At 52.4% G+C, this 17962-nt stretch overlaps 2 protein-coding genes across 3 annotated transcripts in view; one reads left to right on the forward strand and one right to left on the reverse strand.

Annotated features, from left to right (window-relative positions):
• The window catches only part of LGMN (legumain), a 35115-nt gene extending 29752 nt beyond the window's left edge, over positions 1–5363 (forward strand). The window contains exons 12-14 of the mRNA XM_060167633.1: positions 1653–1823; positions 4459–4526; positions 4804–5363. Coding sequence (XP_060023616.1) covers positions 1653–1823; positions 4459–4526; positions 4804–4846 — 282 coding nt within the window. The 3' untranslated portion in view covers positions 4847–5363. The remainder of the gene's footprint in view (positions 1–1652; positions 1824–4458; positions 4527–4803) is intronic.
• An 8004-nt stretch (positions 5364–13367) lies between these two features.
• Positions 13368–17962, reverse strand: part of RIN3 (Ras and Rab interactor 3) — a 118979-nt gene continuing 114384 nt past the window's right edge. For both annotated transcript variants that reach the window (XM_060167695.1, XM_060167770.1), the window contains exons 9-10: positions 17284–17447; positions 13368–14510 (exon numbers count right to left, since the gene is read on the reverse strand). In XM_060167695.1, coding sequence (XP_060023678.1) covers positions 14190–14510; positions 17284–17447 — 485 coding nt within the window. In that variant the 3' untranslated portion in view covers positions 13368–14189. The remainder of the gene's footprint in view (positions 14511–17283; positions 17448–17962) is intronic.

Genomic DNA, 17962 nt, shown 5'->3' on the forward strand with positions numbered 1-17962 from the left:
GGCAGTGGCCAACTTCATTCTTCATCAGTAAACTGGCCTTGACCTCTTTGGAAGCAGGAAGCAAAGAGAGGGAGCCTGTCTCCTGCCAAGAAGCCACGGCATATGGGTGTTTCCTCTTTTACACCTCGTTGCTTACAAGACATTTTTATTTTGCTGCTTGGTGAGTTAGTAGCTAATCATATTTAAAAACAAAAATCCAGTCCACAAAAAATTTCTGCTGCCTTAGGAAATCATAGTCACAGCCCCAAATTCTTCCTAAAATGCTTGAGCAATCTTTTATGATGACTGGGTTTGTTTTCAGCAGCTCATCAGTTTGTTTGCAACTGGCCAAATTTCTTTTCAAATTCTAGCTGTGTGGCTAGAACCACCAGGCGTGTACTCACGAGATGCTGGGCGAAGACTGTCCATTCAACAAAGCCAGCTGTGTAGACTCTGTCCCCTCATCAGCAGAGCACAGGGATTGATGTGCTGGGATACAGCCTGAATTTTCTAGGGAAGAAAAAAAAAAATCTGTGTGATCTGTCTTAAAGTCGTATATCTCATAATCCTGACAGCTAGCAATCCTACACGTGGTACATTAACCAGGATGGGGTTTTTGTTGTAGTTGTTGGTACCACAGTGTAATACAACAGTTCTCATATTTCTTTGCTCTCGGACCTCTTTACGCTCTTAAAATTATTGATCCCAAAGAGCTTTTGTTGGTGTGGGTTATAGCAATATTTACTGCGTTAGAAATGAACACTGAGATTTTTAAAATAGTAACTCACTTAGAAATAACAATAAACCCATTTTGTGTTAATATATATTTTATGAAAAAGAATTATTTTCTAAAATAAAAACAATTTGGGTGAGAAGAGTGGCATCACTACACTTTTGCAGATCTGTTTTCTGCCTGGCGTTATGGAAGACAGCTGGGTCATCGTACCTGGGTCTGCACTCACTGTTGGGCTCTTTTGTTCTGGTTGAAATATATAAAGAAAATGTAACCTTACACAGATACATAGTTGGGAAAGGGAGGACATTATGGAGCCCCCAAGAAGCCTGGGGGACCCCCGTGGTCCTGGACCACATGTTGAGACCCGCTGGTGTGGCGCACCGTGGGCAGGGAGCATGCGGGCATGAATGGAACAAACCCTGGCTGGGGAGCGGGAGGGTCAGGGGACTTGATTGAAAGTTTTGGTTGACATGGAGGCAGCTTTCTCCTTAATGATGCTGGTTTTCATTATCTGGGAAGAAAATGATGTCCACCCTTTGCATCCTTCTGTCTAAGCATCTGATGGTTTCCAGAACGGACAAAGGTGCCTGTGAACACATAGCACCGCTTATGGGACAACAGTCTGCTTTGGGGCACAATTTCTACATGCCCTCCCGCACCCCCGACTTCCTTAGCCTGGGCCATACCTGCTCTTCGGGTATTCAGATTTAAATGCTTCCATCATGCCCGAAGATCCCTAAAAGGCAAGGTGTTCCTGAAGGGTTCTAGCTGTAACGGAAGCCTCGCGTGTGCACCTTTGGCCGCAGAAAGCATCTGTTGGCATCTCTTTCAACATACTGGGGTGGAGGCTCTATGAAAGAAGCATCTAACTGGTCCAGGGTCCCAGGAGAGACTACGTTAAGTAAGATACATTTGGAAAAGGTGTGTTTCTTCACAGGTCAGAAATGTCATTGAGAAGTCAGTGCGGAAGATTGTCGCCTTGATCTCAGGGTCCGATGCCGAGGTAGACAGGCTCCTGTCCCCGAGAGCCCCGCTCACGGCGCACGACTGCTACCAGGCAGCCGTGTCGCACCTCCGCACGCGCTGCTTCAACTGGCACAACCCCACGGTAAGCCCGGACCCTGGGGCCGCCGGCCTCTGCATCCTGCCTTCCGTGGGCCAACTAGCTTGGCCTTCCTCTGCATCTTAAACCCCGAACCTGAGTTAGTACTGTCCACTGGGAATCACCTCAGGTGCATTGCCTTGTAGAAGGCTCCATCTTGTAGAAGAAGCAACAGGCTCATTCAGGGGCCTTTGGTGGGGATGCGAGAGGAGAAAAGTCATCCAAAATCACTGACCCTAAATCTTGGCCCCAGACACTCTGAACTGTCCCAGTGGCTGGGAGCGCTTACCAGTCATAGACCATTCAACTGCTATTTCCATTGGCCTTTGAAGGGGACTTCCTTCCCGTCACACTGTGCCGTCCCTGCCAAACCCCACCCCTCCGCCCTGCCCCTCACACCAGCCACGCAGGTTTTCTCCCTTCTGGGTCTGTTTCGACCTCTTCCCCAGATTTGTTGTTGAGGCAGGCCCTGGCCCATGGAGGAGAAGAAAGGACCTAGTTTCTGCAGATTGTCGAATGTCAGGGTTGGAAGGTACCTAAAAAGCCTCCTTTCTGGCCAGTACTTACATGATGCTTGGCTCCTTATAGGGGAGGGGTTAGCAAACTGTGGCCCGCAGGCCCGTTCCTGCCCACAGCCTGTTGGGTTTTTCCCCCCACAGCCTGTTTTTATAAATAAAGTTTTATCAAAACACAGCCACACTCAGTCACATAGCTTTCACCCTGCAGCAGAGTTGAGTAGTTCACGCAGCCTACAAAGCCTCAAATATTTATTGTCTCACCCTTGACAGGAAAGTTTGCCAAGTCCTGCTTTAGACCCATGCTCTTCGATAACAGTAGTCACTAGCCTCACGTGGCTCCTTAAACTTGAATTTAAATTGATTAAGGATTGACATATACACACTACAATATATAGAATAGGTAACTAAAAGAACCTACTAAATAGCACAGGGAACGCTACTCAATACTCTGTAATGACCTATATGGGAAAAGAATCTGAAAAAGAATGGATATATGTGTATGTGTAACTGACTCACTTTGCTGTACAGCAGAAACTAGCACAACATTATAAAGCAACTCTACTCCAGTAGAAAAAAATTAATTTAAAATAAAGAAATAAATGGATTAAAATGAAACCAAACGTAAAAGTCAGTTCCTTAGCTGCAGTAGCTACATTTCCCGTGTTTAGGAGCCACATGTGGTGAGTGGCTACTGATTTGAGAACGTTATAGAACATTTTCATTGTTGCAGAAAGTCCTCTCTGGGCTGTGACGTGCAGACCATGGTCATCCTCAGATACTTCTGAGGATGGAGTGCTGGGCACTTGGGAGATAGCTCTCCATTATTAAGAGGCTCTTAATTTTATTTTTCATTTATTTAACAAAGCATTCTCTTTATTTAATGACTTTTTCAAATTCCCATTTATTTAACAAATACTTAATCCTCTGGTGTTACATTTTCTGCCTGCTGGAATCACAGAAGGTAAACACCCCCAGTTATTTCCATCTTAGTTGCCACCTGTTTGGCAATCACTTACCATCTGTCTCCCTCACCGCTGTGTCCCAGACTAAAAGCCAGGCTGCCAGGGGGAGGTCCGAGCTAACAGAGGGGAGCAGGGCCAGGGGGTTCTCGTCCAGGAGTCCTTACCTGGGCTTGAGGGTGCTGCCAATCCTGGGCACATGTGCATTTTTTTTTTTTTTTACATCTTTATTGGAGTATAATTGCTTTACAATGGTGTGTTAGTTTCTGCTTTATAACAAAGTGAATCAGTTATACATATGTTCCCATATCTCTTCCCTCTTGCGTCTCCCTCCCTCCCACCCTCCCTATCCCACCCCTCCAGGTGGTCACAAAGCACCGAGCTGATCTCCCTGTGCTATGCGGCTGCTTCCCACTAGCTATCTACCTTACGTTTGGTAGTGTATATATGTCCATGCCACTCTCTCACTTTGTCACAGCTTCCCCTTCCCCCTCCCTACATCCTCAAGTCCACTCTCTAGTAGGTCTGTGTCTTTATTCCTGTCTTACCCCTAGGTTCTTCATGACATTTTTTTTTTCTTAAATGCCATATATATGTGTTAGCATACGGTATTTGTCTTTCTCTTTCTGACTTACTTCACTCTGTATGACAGACTCTAGGTCCATCCACCTCATTACAAATAGCTCAATTTCATTTATTTTTATGGCTGAGTAATATTCCATTGTATATATGTGCCACATCTTCTTTATCCATTCATCCGATGATGGACACTTAGGTTGTTTCCATCTCCTGGCTATTGTAAATAGAGCTGCAATGAACATCTTGGTACATGACTCTTGCATTTTTCTTACGAGATGGTCCATAAGTCTCACCAGATAATCTAAAGGTGGGAGGGGATCCCTGACTCAGGAAAGGTTAAGAACCATTGGTGTAATTTTTTTTTCTTTTCTTTTGACTGCACCAGGCGGCCTGTGGGATCTTAGCTCCCCAACCAGGGATCGAATCTGGGCCCTCAGCAGTGAAAGTGCGGAGTCCTAACCACTGGACTGCCAGGGAATTCTCAGGAAACACTGGTCTAGTTGCTTTACATATTCCCATGTTAGGAGCTGATCGTGTTATAAAATGATGATGTTTGATTGTGCTTTTTGGTTTGTTTTCCTCTAGTACGAGTATGCTTTGAGACATTTGTACGTGTTGGTCAACCTTTGTGAAAACCCTTATCCGATTGACAGGTAACCCTGCACCTGGCATTTAAAGGGTCGGTGTCCTTCTGAAAGCAGAAGGGCACATGTAGCACTGCTGTCCTCTTCTGCACCTGGGCACTTTGCTTCTACCGGCTTCTGCCGGCTTCTACCTCTCACTGTGGACGAATTCAAAATAGATGCATCCCCAGGGTTGCTGGGTTGGGTGGGTCTGTCATACATGTTCCATGGTGGGTTCTGTTCATCTTCATTTCTTCAGAGTTGACCAACTTCGGGTTCAACAACTTCTTCTTCCCGTTTCTTACAGAATAAAATTGTCCATGAACAAGGTATGCCTTGGTTACTACTGAAATGCTGTCGACGCTTTTCTGAATGTGAACACGTCCCTTAGAATGTGTGCTGATCAGAGACAGAAGAGCTGGGGCCAGAGGGAGGCTCCCCCCGCGGCTGCAGGCCCTCCCGGGGATGTGATCAGGCCACGCGGGCCGCACTCCAGGCCTCCCCCAGGATGGCTTGCTCACCTTTACCTACTTCCCCAGCTCCTACAGGTCCTGTGTATCCTCTGAAAACCCCACAGATGTGGGAGGCTGAATCTCTGCACTGAGAAAGGTGCATTTGCTTTTTAAGAGGGGTTTTTTGCCCACGCCTTTTACGGAGCGACACGTTCACTGGGGCTTCTGTAGCCAGTGAAACAGTCTTCGAGGAATTTGAAGTCAGAACCTCTTAAGTCTTTACAGTGATTTTATGGGAGAGGGACATAAACCCCAAATGGAAAACTATTTTTAGAAAACAGTATAATTTTTGATTGCTTTTGTATTTTATTTGTCAATGATGGACAAGTCTGAAAAATAAAGATTTATAACTGAATCCGAGTATTAATTTCAGGTCCCTGACTTTGTAGTCTGTGCTCCTGGCCCCTCCTGGTGGGGTCCGCTCCCCATCTGTGTCTTCCAGCCTCCCCTCTCCCACACCGCCACCTGCCACTTTGTTCTCCCTGCTCCCCCGACCGCCTGGACTTTTCAGCCTCCTGTGCCTTTGCTCCTTGCTGTGCCTTGTGCCCTGGAGTGCCTTTCCCTCCATCTGACCCATCCTCAAGGTGTATCTGAAAGTGCCCTGTCTTCCTCAGCTTCCTTCTCTCCCACACACAAAAGTCCCCTCTCCTCTTTCCGCCGGCATTTGCGTTTTCCTTGGGGCTTTTCCAGCACTTGTAGGCGTGCCCTTACACCACGCCTGGGGGCTGGGAGGTTATCTAAGCTCCTCCGAGGGCACAGGCTGCCTGCCTTGTCTTTGTTTCCCTTGGCCCAGTGTCCCACATGGGGTGGTACTCACCGTGGGTTTGTGAAAGACATTTAAAAGTAGCACTGACTCCATGTAGTGGAATATTATGCGGCCACGTAAAGGATGAAGCACTGCTACAGCTACAGCATGTAGCCAAGGGAAAGAAGCCGGTCATACGAGACCCCGTATTATACGATTCGACTTGTATCTAATGTCCAGAATAAGCAAACCTACAGAAACAGAAAGTGGATGAGTGATGCCGGGAACCAGCGAGAGAGGGAAATGGGGAAATAGTGACTGCTAATGGGCATGAGTCTTTTGGGGCTGATGAAAATGTTCGGAGACCGATCACGATGATGGTTGTAAAGCTCTGAATGTACTAAATAAAACCCAGTGACTTGTACACATCAAATGGAATTATGTGGTTTGCTAATTATGTTTCAGTAACGTTCTTTTTAAAAATAAGCCATATACCTAGGTGACTGTTAAAATAGAGAGCAAAGAAAAAAGGAACACTAAAAACCACGACACTTGTGACCACCTGTCTTTATGTAGTGAAACCTGTCTTATTTAGCAGTGGTTGACGCCTTTAAAGTTTGGAGGTATGGACTGGAAGTTGAGATACTGGCAAAGAGGGTTATTTATATCTGTGACAGATTCAAGGGTGATACTTTTGTTTCTAATTGGCCCCCTTTTTTTTTTTTTTTTAGCGGTACATGGGCCTCTCACTGTCGTGGCCTCTCCCGTTGCGGAGCACAGGCTCCGGATGCACAGGCTCAGCGGCCATGGCTCACGGGCCCAGCCGCTCCGCGGCATGTGGGATCTTCCCGGACCGGGGCATGAACCCGTGTCCCCTGCATCGGCAGGCGGACTCTCAACCACTGTGCCACCAGGGAAGCCCTAATGGGCCCATTTTTAATCAGTTTATGCTTTCTCCATGAGGTTGTCCTAATACATCCAATCACGTGACCAGGATAAAGAACTCATTGTCCTACAGATTTGGGGGAGCTTTAGGGATTGAAGTAACAAGTACAAGAAGCGTAAGGTGTGTGAACATGTATCACTATAGCTCAAGAATGGGCAGCCCTGGGGGCCGGCTGATGTTCAACGAAATGCAAATACTGACAAGTAGAATATTTAAAAGGAGTCTCTTAAAAGGCCTCAATGTTCAGGTGGTAAAAGTTCTGTTCTTCTATTTTCTACAACTGTTAACTACTTTGTGACCCTGCTTCTCTCTTATTATTTGTCCTCCCTGTAGAAGAAAAATATACTTAACTATTTAACAAGTGCAGTAACTTGAATGTTCATGGTTCTAAAGGTTAAAAGCAGCTTGTTCATTTCTCAAATAAATGACAGTTTCATAAGTAAGTCACACTGCCTTCTTCTTTCTCCTCATGTGGTTCATAGGCCCCCAGCAGACATGGCTCTCCATCCCTCGTATTAAGCCATTTTCTATTAGATTTCTGATAAGGGTGGCCTTTCTATGTGTATCACAACTAGGACCAGCATTTTTTCCCTAGTTATATCCAAAATGTACAGACATGTTCTGTCATAAGAGGTACATAGTACAGAAACTTTCGGAGTAAAACGTGGCCAACGCTCCTCTTCCCCAGAAATCCCAAATGTCAGTTTGTATTCATCATTAGAATGCCCTTTCTACATATTTACATACCTATATACAAATAATACTTTTTTGCCTTTTTATTATAAAATAAAAACAGATATAGAAAACCATACAAAACAAGTGTAATGCTTGGTGAATTGTAAGATGAACAGCCTTGTGACTACCACCCAAGAAATAGAACTTTACCAGATGTATTAGTCAAGATTCTCCTGAGAAATAGAACCAGTTGGATGTGTATACATATAGAGAGAGACATTTACCTGAAGGAATCAGCTCACATGATTGTGGAGACCTGGTAAGTCCAAAATGGCAAGCTGGAGACCCAGGGGAGGAGTTGCGGTCCAGGCCAAAGGCCACCTGCTAGCAGAATCCCTTCGTGCTCAGGGAAGGTCAGTCTTTGCTCTCCTAAGGCCTTCAGCTGATTGGATGGGGCCCACCCACATTGTGGAGGGTCATCTGCTTTGCTCAGAGTCTACTCACTTAAATGTTAACATCATCCAAAGTCCACAACATGCAGAATAATATCTGACGAAATAAGCACCGTGGCCTAGTCCAACGGACACATAGAATCAACGATCACACCGGCCACCCTGGGAGCCCGTGCGTGTGCTCCATCCCAGTCACAGAACACCCCAGCCAACCCCCCACAAAGAGTAACCACTCTCCCTGTGTTCTTTGTGGTTTTATCACAAGTGTGTCTCCCTAGACACTCGTCTTAGTCTTCATTCTGCAGGTTTCCTCATCCTTTCTCTTCCTTCCACTTTCCGTTGAAGAGTCCAGGCTGCGCATCGGTAGAGTTTCTCAGTCTGGACTTTGCTGATGGCACATTCAGGCTGCTGTTCAGCATGTTTCTCTGACGTCCAGCTCTCTTACGGATCAGCAGCAGGATCCGGACGACTTACACGTGTCTGATGGGTTTCAATCCATTGTGCTTCTGTACTGAAGCTCAAATTGTTCATTTTCGGCTGATGGAATCTTAAAGGTGGGCTCCCAAGCCCTTTTGACGTGACCCTAGGAAATCTCCGTAGCTTCCTTCGTATCTGGTGTATCAAGATGTTTCATTCTACATTTCCTGTCCCAAAGCTGAGATCAGCTATTTCTCCAGGAAAAGCTCGTTTCTTTTCATGAGACATAGTCTTTCAAGGCAACAGTTGGACTGCTAGGAGTGCTCACTGCTCCTGCCTCCAGGCTGGCCCCCTCCAGTTCTGTTCTACATGGGTGGAGAATGTCCAGACTCCCTGTGCTGCCAGACAGGGCTATTCAAGGGCCTGGCCAGCTGCCCCGCATCCGCACCTTCCTCTACTCTTTGCTTCAGGCTTTATGTACAAGCGATCTGGAAATGGCTGGTGACCCTGCATACAGCACACTCCTACTTCATTTTTCTGTGATTTTTCACTTTCTCTCACCTTCCTTGTCAGAAACTGTCAAGAGCCAGAGATTTTACCCCACTTGCACGTTAACAAGGTCACCTGCCACAGTTTCACAGGTGCTGGCAGGAGACTCCTGGGGCCATGACAAGGGACTTCATTACCCCTGGCAACCAGGCGCACGTGCTTCATATTTGCTTCGACCCCTCTTGCCTGCCAAGTGCCCTGAGGGGAATGCGGAGGTGGGGCCTGGTAGAAGCTATGCACACAGTGGGTCTGGATCAGGCTGAGGAAGAAGGGCTGTGAGCAGACCTGTCCCACTTTTACCCTGCGGGGAGACACTCTCTTCCAAAGTGAGAGACATTATTTTATCATCTTGGTCAGGGAAAAAAAAATCTGCCCTCTTCCCAGGAGGGAGAAATTCTCTTTATCCTCCAAGACTAGTCAAGTACTCTTAAGAAGATGGTCTTGGGCTTCCCTGGTGGCGCAGTAGTTAAGAATCCGCCTGCCAATGCAGGGGACACGGGTTCGAGCCCTGATCCAGGAAGATCCCACGTGCCGCGGAACAACTAAGCCCGTGTGCCACAACTACTGAGCCTGTGTGCCACAATTACAGAGCCCGTGCACCTAGAGCCCTTGCTCCGCGACAAGAGAAGCCACTGCGATGAAAAGTCTGTGCACCACAACGAAGACTAGCCCCCGCTCGCCGCAACTAGAGAAAAAGCCCACGCGCAGCAACAGAGACCCAATGCAGCCAAAAATAAATAAATAAGTAAATTTTAAACATTTAAAAGAAAAGAAAGAAAGAAGATAGTCTGGAATAAAAGCTGTCAGTGAGTCTTCACCAGACATGCAAGAGATCCATGGAGAATTCCAGCAATCTTCAGGGGTTCTTCAATTCCCTTCTGCTTTTGGCCAACCCTTTATCCTTCAAGACCGAGCTCAGGCAGCCCTGTCTGCAGGGAAGCCCTCTGCTTCCTCCAGGCGGGTTACATGCCCTCCCCTCCCTCAGGACCCCATCGCATCCCATGCTGACTGTTGTCACCACACTGCTCACATTAAACAGAAAATATGTGCATGGCTCGGTAACCCCCAGGCTTGAGTTCACCTGGACTCCCCATAGACCATTTAATGCCATCATATGGAAGAGGTGTCCCTTTCTCTGGGTGGACACAGTCCTGTGCCAGGGTGACAAGTGGAGCCCAGACTGTATTTTAACCCCACTTGTCCCCTCAGCCGTGTAGCCTTGGCCGTGAACAACTTCCCTGCCCTCATGTGCTAGCTCTGAATTTATTTCCCTTTTCTGAAAGATCTAAGGCTTCGCTTGCCCCAACCCGGGAGCTTGTCTGATCCCCGCGACAAGCCTGGGAGATCAGGGCATAAGCATTCTTAAGAATGGGGACACTGAGGCACAAAGATGTTGAGCATCTTGCCGAGGGCTCACAGCTGGCCCGGAGCCCAGGTCTCCTGACTACGAGTGGGGGTTCTTCCCACCTTCCAGCTGAGCAGTTTCTCCGACTTTGAAGCCAGATTTCAGAGTTCCCTTTTGGTTGAGGGCTGCGTCAGCAGCAAAGAGGTTTCCTGGAGGGCATTCCTGGGAAACCGCTGTCTTCCAGCAAACTGCTGACAGCTAGGGAAGAGGAAGAGCCGCAGCCGCTGTGAATCAGCGCTTTTCTCCCGAAGCCCTGCCCCACCTGACCTTCCTGCGAAGGAAGGGCCCGGTTCCTGCCCCAGCTGCTCCCCCGCTTCCCCGCCCCAGATGACCCTGCAGAGCAGGAGGTGGCCAGTTCCTGGATTCCGGCCAGCTGAGTGCACACACAGCGACCGCATCTGCAACCGCGTCTGCAGACGGGTGCCGTGCCTTCCAGATACGGCCTCAGCCGCCAAGTGGGGATGACAGGCTGGTCTGTGGCTGGGGGAGGGAGGCATCTCCACTGCACCCAGAGGACCCTCCCCTCCTCCCTCTGTCCTTCCTCCCACTCAGGGCCTCTGCTCTTCTCTGCCCACCTCCCTTGCAGACCCGTCCCTTGTCCCCCAGCAGAAACTTGCTCATACTAGGGAGACCCAGATTCAACACATTAAGGTGTTGTGAGGCCATCGTGGGCCAGGTGTCTGCAGGGGCAGTTTGGGACTTCTCACGATGGGCAGGGCTTTGCACCCAGCTGTCGCTGGTAGGCCCTGGAGATGGAAGAGCAGCAGGGCCTGGGCATGCCCTGGTCTCTGCAGAAGCCCTCGTAGCTTCTCCCAGCACCGCTGGCTCCAGTCTCAGCCTCAGGGACTGGGGGGGTGGGGGGGGGAGGGCAGTAAAAGTGGAGGGAAGGAGGGAGCCAGCCGGCCAAGGGGAGAGGGGACAAACGCTGAGAGGACACACAGCCGAGCCCCTGTCCTACGTCCCAGCCTGTGGTCCGATCACCCTTGGACACAATGACCCCTGTTCAGGGCCTGTGGAGAAATCAGGCCGCTTCACTTGCATCTTGGGCCTCTGGATCAGGTCAGCCCTGCGATGCTCACCATGGCCTCAGGCAAGGTCACCCAGAGCGGGCCTGGCGGGCGAGGCTCATCTGACTTTGGTTTTCTACCAACAGGTCACTTGGGATGCTACACCGGCTAGAAAAGAGAGCCCTGAACTTGGGGGTAGGTTAGCCCTGAGTTCAAACCTCACTTTGGCCTCTAACCAGCTGTGTGACCTTGGGCAAGTCATCCCTTGTTACGGGCCCAGTTGTGATCTCTCCAAGTTCATGTGTTGAAGCCCTAACCTCTAGCATCTCAGAATGTGACTGTGTTTGGAGACGGGGCCTTAAAGGGTTAATTAAGGTAGCATGAGGTCACATGGCTGCGCCCTAATCCAATAGGACCTGTGTTCTCAGAAGAGGAGATTAGGGCTGCTCAGGCCCAGAGAAAAGGCTGTGTGAGGACAGAGTGGGAAGGCAGCCGTCTGCAAGCCAAGGAGAAACCAGCCCTGACCTGCGACTTCCAGCCTCCGGAACTGTGAGAAAATAAATGTCTGTTGTCTAAGCTGCCCCATCAGTGGTATTTTGTTAAGGCCGCCCAAGTAGACTAATTCTCCCCCTTCCTTTGAGCCTCTGCGCCCTCATCCATAAATACCTCCCACAAGGGGCTGGTGTGTGGATTAAATAAAATCACACAGAGCAGCCACTAACCAGGGCCAGGCACCCCCGTGAGGGCTCAGTACATGCGAGGGTGTTTCTGCGCCCTGAATCGGGCCCCCGCACCTCCCCGGGGGGAGAAGGCATCCAGAAGACAGGGGTCCAGATACCCCCACCCCTCCTGCTCTCTGGCCTCTCCTGATGGGAGAGGCCCCAGGACGGTGGGCCTGGCACATATGCTTGTGCACATACATGCATGCACACACACACACACACATGCACACACACACACGTGTTCTTACAGTGGTCCCCGGTCCAGCTCACTGGCTGGACAGAAGACTCCCAGGGCTGGGCTGGTGTCCGATCCACCCTCTGAACTCCAACCCCACCCCAAGTTTGGGCCCCACTTGGCCAAGAGGGTGCTTGGGTAAAAGGACCCGCCTCTGACGTTCCCCACCAGCCTCAGGCCTAGTGGGAGGTGGTGGGCACTTTGCCGTACAGCTGGGGGCACGAGGCTGTATGGCCAGCTCAGCTCAGGGCTGCAGGGAGCACTGGAAGCTCAGGAAGGCAACAGTGTCTGCACTGGGTGGTGGGTAGGGGGCTGGGGAAGGAAAGGGCAACCTGGGATCAGAGCCGGCTACCCTCAGCTTCTGACCTGAGGGTGGCCTCAGAGCAGAAGCTGTTTGCGTTTTGTCATGTCTGTTATACCGAGCCCGGCCTGGAAAGTCCTCCAGGGCTCGCCGGCTGCATCCTGGAGCAACCCCTGCATCTCACACAGGGCTGGCCTGGAGCCAGAGTTCGACAGGTGTTTGCTGACTGGTGAACGAGCTGGTTGCTGCCCAGGGGTATAATCCGGGTGAGTCCAGCCCACCTGCCCTGGGCGCACCGCTCACTGCTGTTCACACTGGGGCTCCACGTGAGCTTCGTCTGTTTTGCTCTCTGCTGTTTCCCAGGGCCTAGGAGAGTGCTGACATTTAACAGGCACTCAGCAAACACATATTTTAATCAGTGCTGAGGACACAGACATGAAGGGTCCAAATTCGGTGGAGAAAGGAGAAATATCAACAGACAAATGCAATTTGATGAGCTATCTCTTGTGAGAGATGATCCGAGGGGGCTGGGGGCCATAGACAGGGACTATCTGGCCAGCCTAGGAAGTCGGAGAAGGCTGACTTCCTCCAGGGGGAGGAGACGGGCTTTGAAGGATAAAGAGAGTTTGACCACGCAAAGACTATATGGAACGGTATTCCTGGGCTAGGCGGCAGAGGCAGGAATGATGGGAACCGTGGGTGGGAGGAGACAGGAGATGACCAGGCTGAGGGGCAGACAGGGGCCAGGGCCCGGAGGGCTGAGAGTACGCTGCAGATTCTGTCAAAACATAGGGTCCTCGGTGGAAAGGAGGTGGTCTTCTGTACTCCACCTGGGAAGGGGATTAGGCTGTTAACGGGGGGCCTGGCTGGCTGAGCAGAGCTCTAGCCCGGGAAAAGGAGACGCCTTTTCAAAAGGGCTTTTATTAAACACTCCCCACACGGTGCCTCTTGCCACAGGTGCCACAGCCCTGGGGTGCCCCCGACGGCAACGGCCCTGTCAATGTCCCCCGTGGCCGAGGCTGCGCTCACCCACGGAGCCACGGAGCCGGCTTCACTTGGAGGTCCCAGTGCACATCCGGCTGCTCCTGGAGGGGCTTGGGAGCTGCGGCGGGGCTGTGGTGCTGAGAGCCAAGTGCAGGCTCTTATGCAGGGATCGGGGGAGGGCTGTCTCCCCACACACCCTGAGCTGCTCCTGAGATGCTGGGAGGGTCCAGAGCATCCCAGCTCCATCCTGTGGGAAGAGGGGCGTGGGAGCAGCTGGGGCCAGGCCACTCCTCCTGAGGACAGTCCTGGGGAAACGGGAAGCCCTCCCCGGAAAGACTGAGGATCGGGCGGGCATGGGGGGCAGGGGCAGAGGGACTGGCCTGAGGGGCTGTGTGTGAACAGGGGCCGGGCTTGGACTCTGCTTCAGGGGGCTGGAGAGTCCCTTCTCCCTCTGAGCCGTTTCCCTTTCTGCCTAATGAATAACGTGGCCTCTAGGGGGCTACGACTCTCCTTCAGGAAGCAAGCTGGGGGCCACTGATCACGTTGCTTAAGTCACGCTGGTCTACGCGCGCTCAGTGGGTTGTGAGCACGTGTGACGCGTGGGCATTCCTGTTGGGAGAGTGTGTGCGTGCGTGTGTGGGTGTGGCTGAGTGTGAGTGTGTGGGGTGAGGGCGCGGACCGGGTCTTCTGACGGCTTCTCCACCTGGGTGAACACTGCCTTTGGAGGGGCTGCAGCCCCGGCCTCACAGGAAGTTGGGCTCCCGCACCACGAGGCAGGGCGGCCCCCCGCTGCCCCCGCCGCCGTCCAGGGGCCGGTACACGAAGTGGAAGTCGCGCTTGGGCTCGCTCCGCAGCAGGTAGCCCTTGATGCGGTGCGGCAGCGCCTCGTCGGCCAGCTGGAAGCAGCGTCCGTCCACCAGCACGAAGAGCCGGTGGTCCTGGGGCTGCACCACCTCGAACTTCTCTGCGCACTGAGCGCACAGCACCTCGGCCAACGTGTCCGCCCGCGACGCCAGCGTCCGTGACTGCTGCTCGGGCTCCAGGTACGACACGCAGATGAAGTCCTATGGGGCGAGATGCAGGGGGCGTGGGTCACCGGCGTCGGGTCTCACCCCCGTCCCGATGCTGGGAGCTTGGGCAGGAGTGAGGAGCTGCGTGGTCTTGAACAAGTCCTTTGGACTCTCTGTACCCCAGGGGTCCTCTCTGTAGAGAGCGGATGGATGGCAGGAGGAGTCGTGAGGCTGGCAGTCGGGGCACCTGCAGCTGACCCTGCTGTGTGATCTCAGGCAAGGGCCTTCCCTCTCTGAGCCTCAGCTCTCGATGGGGCCGACCATTCCAGGTCAGTCGGTTGGCTTGCAGTCTAGGCAATGAGTGAGAGCGCCCGCCCCCTGGTGGCCAGTCCACGGGCTCGCCATCATTTATTCATCTGTCACTCACTTTCTCATCTCTTCCTCCCTGAGCCCCTCTTCCTCCCAGGAGCTATGCTGGGCACGCAGGGCAGCATAAATAAAACCAGAGGTTCAGACCCACCCCCAGCATTCATGGCTCAGCTGGGGCAGCTAAGGTAGGTAGAACAGTTCAGGCCTTAGGGCTGGAAGAGCCTGGGGGTGAGAAGCGTGGTGTTCCGAGGGGGAGCAGGCAGGCAGGGAAGGGCGGGGGAGAAGACTTAGGGGAAAGGGATTGGGGAGCTGGGCCTGAAGGATGGGGGCTTTAGGACAGGTGGAGGAGTTGCACCTCATAAGCTACGTGGGCAAGGGTGAGGCGATGCCTGCGAGGCTGGGGATGGGAGCATTCGCACAGAACATCACACTCACACCTTCCTCCACCAGAGATGGTGGAAGGAGTCCCTGCCTGGCTTTGAATCTGCTCCCACTGTGTGACCTACACCTTTCTGAGTCTCCATTTCCTCAACTGTCAACTGGGGATAAAACCAGTCCTTACTACGTGGCTGTGAGGAAGCACATAAAACTAGCTCAGAGCCTGGAAGAGTCCCCCTTCCCCCAGGACCCAGAGGACGGGTAGGAAGTGGTGTGTGCAGGGCTGCCCCCTTGTGGAAGGATGGTGGCAGCACAGCCGTCTCCTGATGAGGGGGAGGTGGACCATGAGGGCGATGACCGCTTCAGAATGGTGGTAATTATGGCTGCAGAGTAGTGAATGCGTGTGAAGGGCAGGCTCTGTGTCAAGAGTCTTTCTTCCGGGAGAGGAAAGCCCACCCACTTCCTTGGGTCTCAGTGGCTGCCTGTGCTCTCCTTGTCCCCCGTTAGGCCTCCCAAGGGCCCTTTACACCGGATGACGGTCAAGCTCCGGGCCTTCACTCCCAGGGGAGGGATTTAGGGCATGGGGTGCAGAGGAGGCACCGGGGGAGGAGGAAGAGGGTGGTGACCTCCCCATACCCCAGAAAGAGTGCTGAGAAGACTCCTCATCCCAAGCCTCTTCCTGAGCTTCGCCTCCCTAAGCGGGAGGCACTGATGCGCTGCCTGGCTCAGCACTGGGAATCCACAGGGTGGAAGCAAGAAGTAAGGAATGCCTGCGTCAGGCTTGGACCAAGAGTGTCCACATTCCAAGAGCTGGTGGAGGGACAGCTGTCCCAGGAGGCGGTGGGGAGTGGTGGTGTGCTGGAGCTGGTACTTGCCAACTCATGCTGGCTCATACCCGCTTCCCAACTCCAAGTTCAGTGATGCCAAGTTAGTAGCTTGAAATCAGCCATGGTGGGAGCATTTATACCATGGAAATCGACAGAAGCTGAAATCAGAGGGTTTTTTTCCTTCCCTCCCCAGAGAACCAGTTACTGAACATTATCAAGACACCATTGATTAGAAGAGAGGGGACATCAGCTTGGCCGCCTAGAACAGGTACTGGGGAGGCAGAGCTCAAAGAGTCCAGAGTCCCCCTGAGCTGATAGGAAAACTGAGTCCCAGAGAGGGCAGACACTGCTCGGGGTCACACAGCAAGCTAGTACAGAGCTGGGTCCACACCTTGAGCCTCTTGCCTCCCAGGCCTGGGCTCTGCTGGTTACAGAAGGGCCATCTGGAAAGCCGGGCGTGGGGTTCAGGTCCAGCGAGCTCTGGGTGCCAGGTAAGTGAGTCTGTAGAGCTGTTTACAGCTCTGGGTTGCAGCCTGGCTCACTGTCCTAACTCTGGCCATTCTGCATGCACCCCAGTCTCACTCTGTCCCAGGCCCTGGGCTTGGGACCCCTAAGACACGTGAGCAATGGGCCCTGCTCTCTCAGGGTGATAGCTTCATACACAGATGGTTACAATACAGTGTACATGTGCTGTAAAGGGCGAAGGAGCAGCAGGAAGCACAGAGGAGGGCATCTAACCCAGACCATAGGGAATGAGGGGCAGGAAGGGGAAGGGGTGGGAAGCACAGGTGGGAATGGGCCCTCGTGGGCTTCTCACTGGGACGACTTACTGTTCACATCTCCAGCCCTAACAGCCTGCTGGGACATCATAGGTGCTAAGGAAGAGTGGATAAATGTCCCAGATCCCTACCATGTTTGCCCACCGAGGCCTGCTGATAGTTTTGTAGTCTCCACCCCTTAACTTCCACTCCCACCCCGCAACCGCCACTGGGCTGGGCACACGCTGGCAGGCGAGAGCCGGTGTCTTTGCCTCCCACGTGAACGCCCCTGGGGGCTGGGCTGGCTGGCCAGAGCAGCCAGTCGGCGTCAGGCTTGTTAGCCGGCGGGCAGTAGGGATGGTCTGGGGCAAGGTCCGCCGGCCCCCTCCCACCGTCTGTCCCAGGCGTCTCCCCTCCCACCCTCTGTCCCAGGCGTCCCCCCTCCCACCGTCAGTCCCAGGCGTCCCCCCTCCCACCCTCTGCCCCAGGCGTCACCTGCACGGAGGAGCGGGAGGCCCGGGCCTTGTTGAGCGTGCGCCGGCGCTCCCAGCGGTGGATGGAGTCCTGCACCTCCACGCTCAGCTGCCGGGTCACCGTGATCTTGTCGTAGTTCTTGATGTGCTCCAGGGCCCCGTAGGTGGTGGTCAGATAGTAGGAACCTGCGGGGGGAAAGGGTGTGGAGGCTGAGCCAGGACCAACTCCGCCCACCCCCAAAGGGAGGGGGCTGGTCCCAGCTCGGCCCGCCCCGCCCACCTCTCTAAGCCCCACCCATCGCCGCTGCAAGGAGGCGCCTGCCGCCCCGTTGGTCACCGGCCCAACTTCAGCTCTGTGCCCACCGCAGCCCCACAAGCTTCAAGTCCAGCCCTGATCTGTACGGCCCTGATCAAAACTCGTTCCTTTTGGGACGTAACTCTTGCTTGTATTTAAGTGATGTTTTAAAATGAGTTTTTAGTTTTACAATGAGCTTTACAATGTAAAGATACACAAGAACCACGGATGTCTTTAGGGTGGGGCAAGGGGTGCCTTGGAGACATGGGTGGGTGGGAGACTCCACACTGTATGTGTCATATATACCCTATTTTAAAAAACGACTTAAAAATATGTGGAGAAAATTTTAATTACGGTCGTACTATCACACACTATTTTTTAAAGATTTAAGGAAAGTAAAAACTTT

The sequence above is a fragment of the Lagenorhynchus albirostris genome, chromosome 1 (assembly GCF_949774975.1).
Source record: "Lagenorhynchus albirostris chromosome 1, mLagAlb1.1, whole genome shotgun sequence".
Classification (NCBI taxonomy): Eukaryota; Metazoa; Chordata; class Mammalia; order Artiodactyla; family Delphinidae; genus Lagenorhynchus; species Lagenorhynchus albirostris.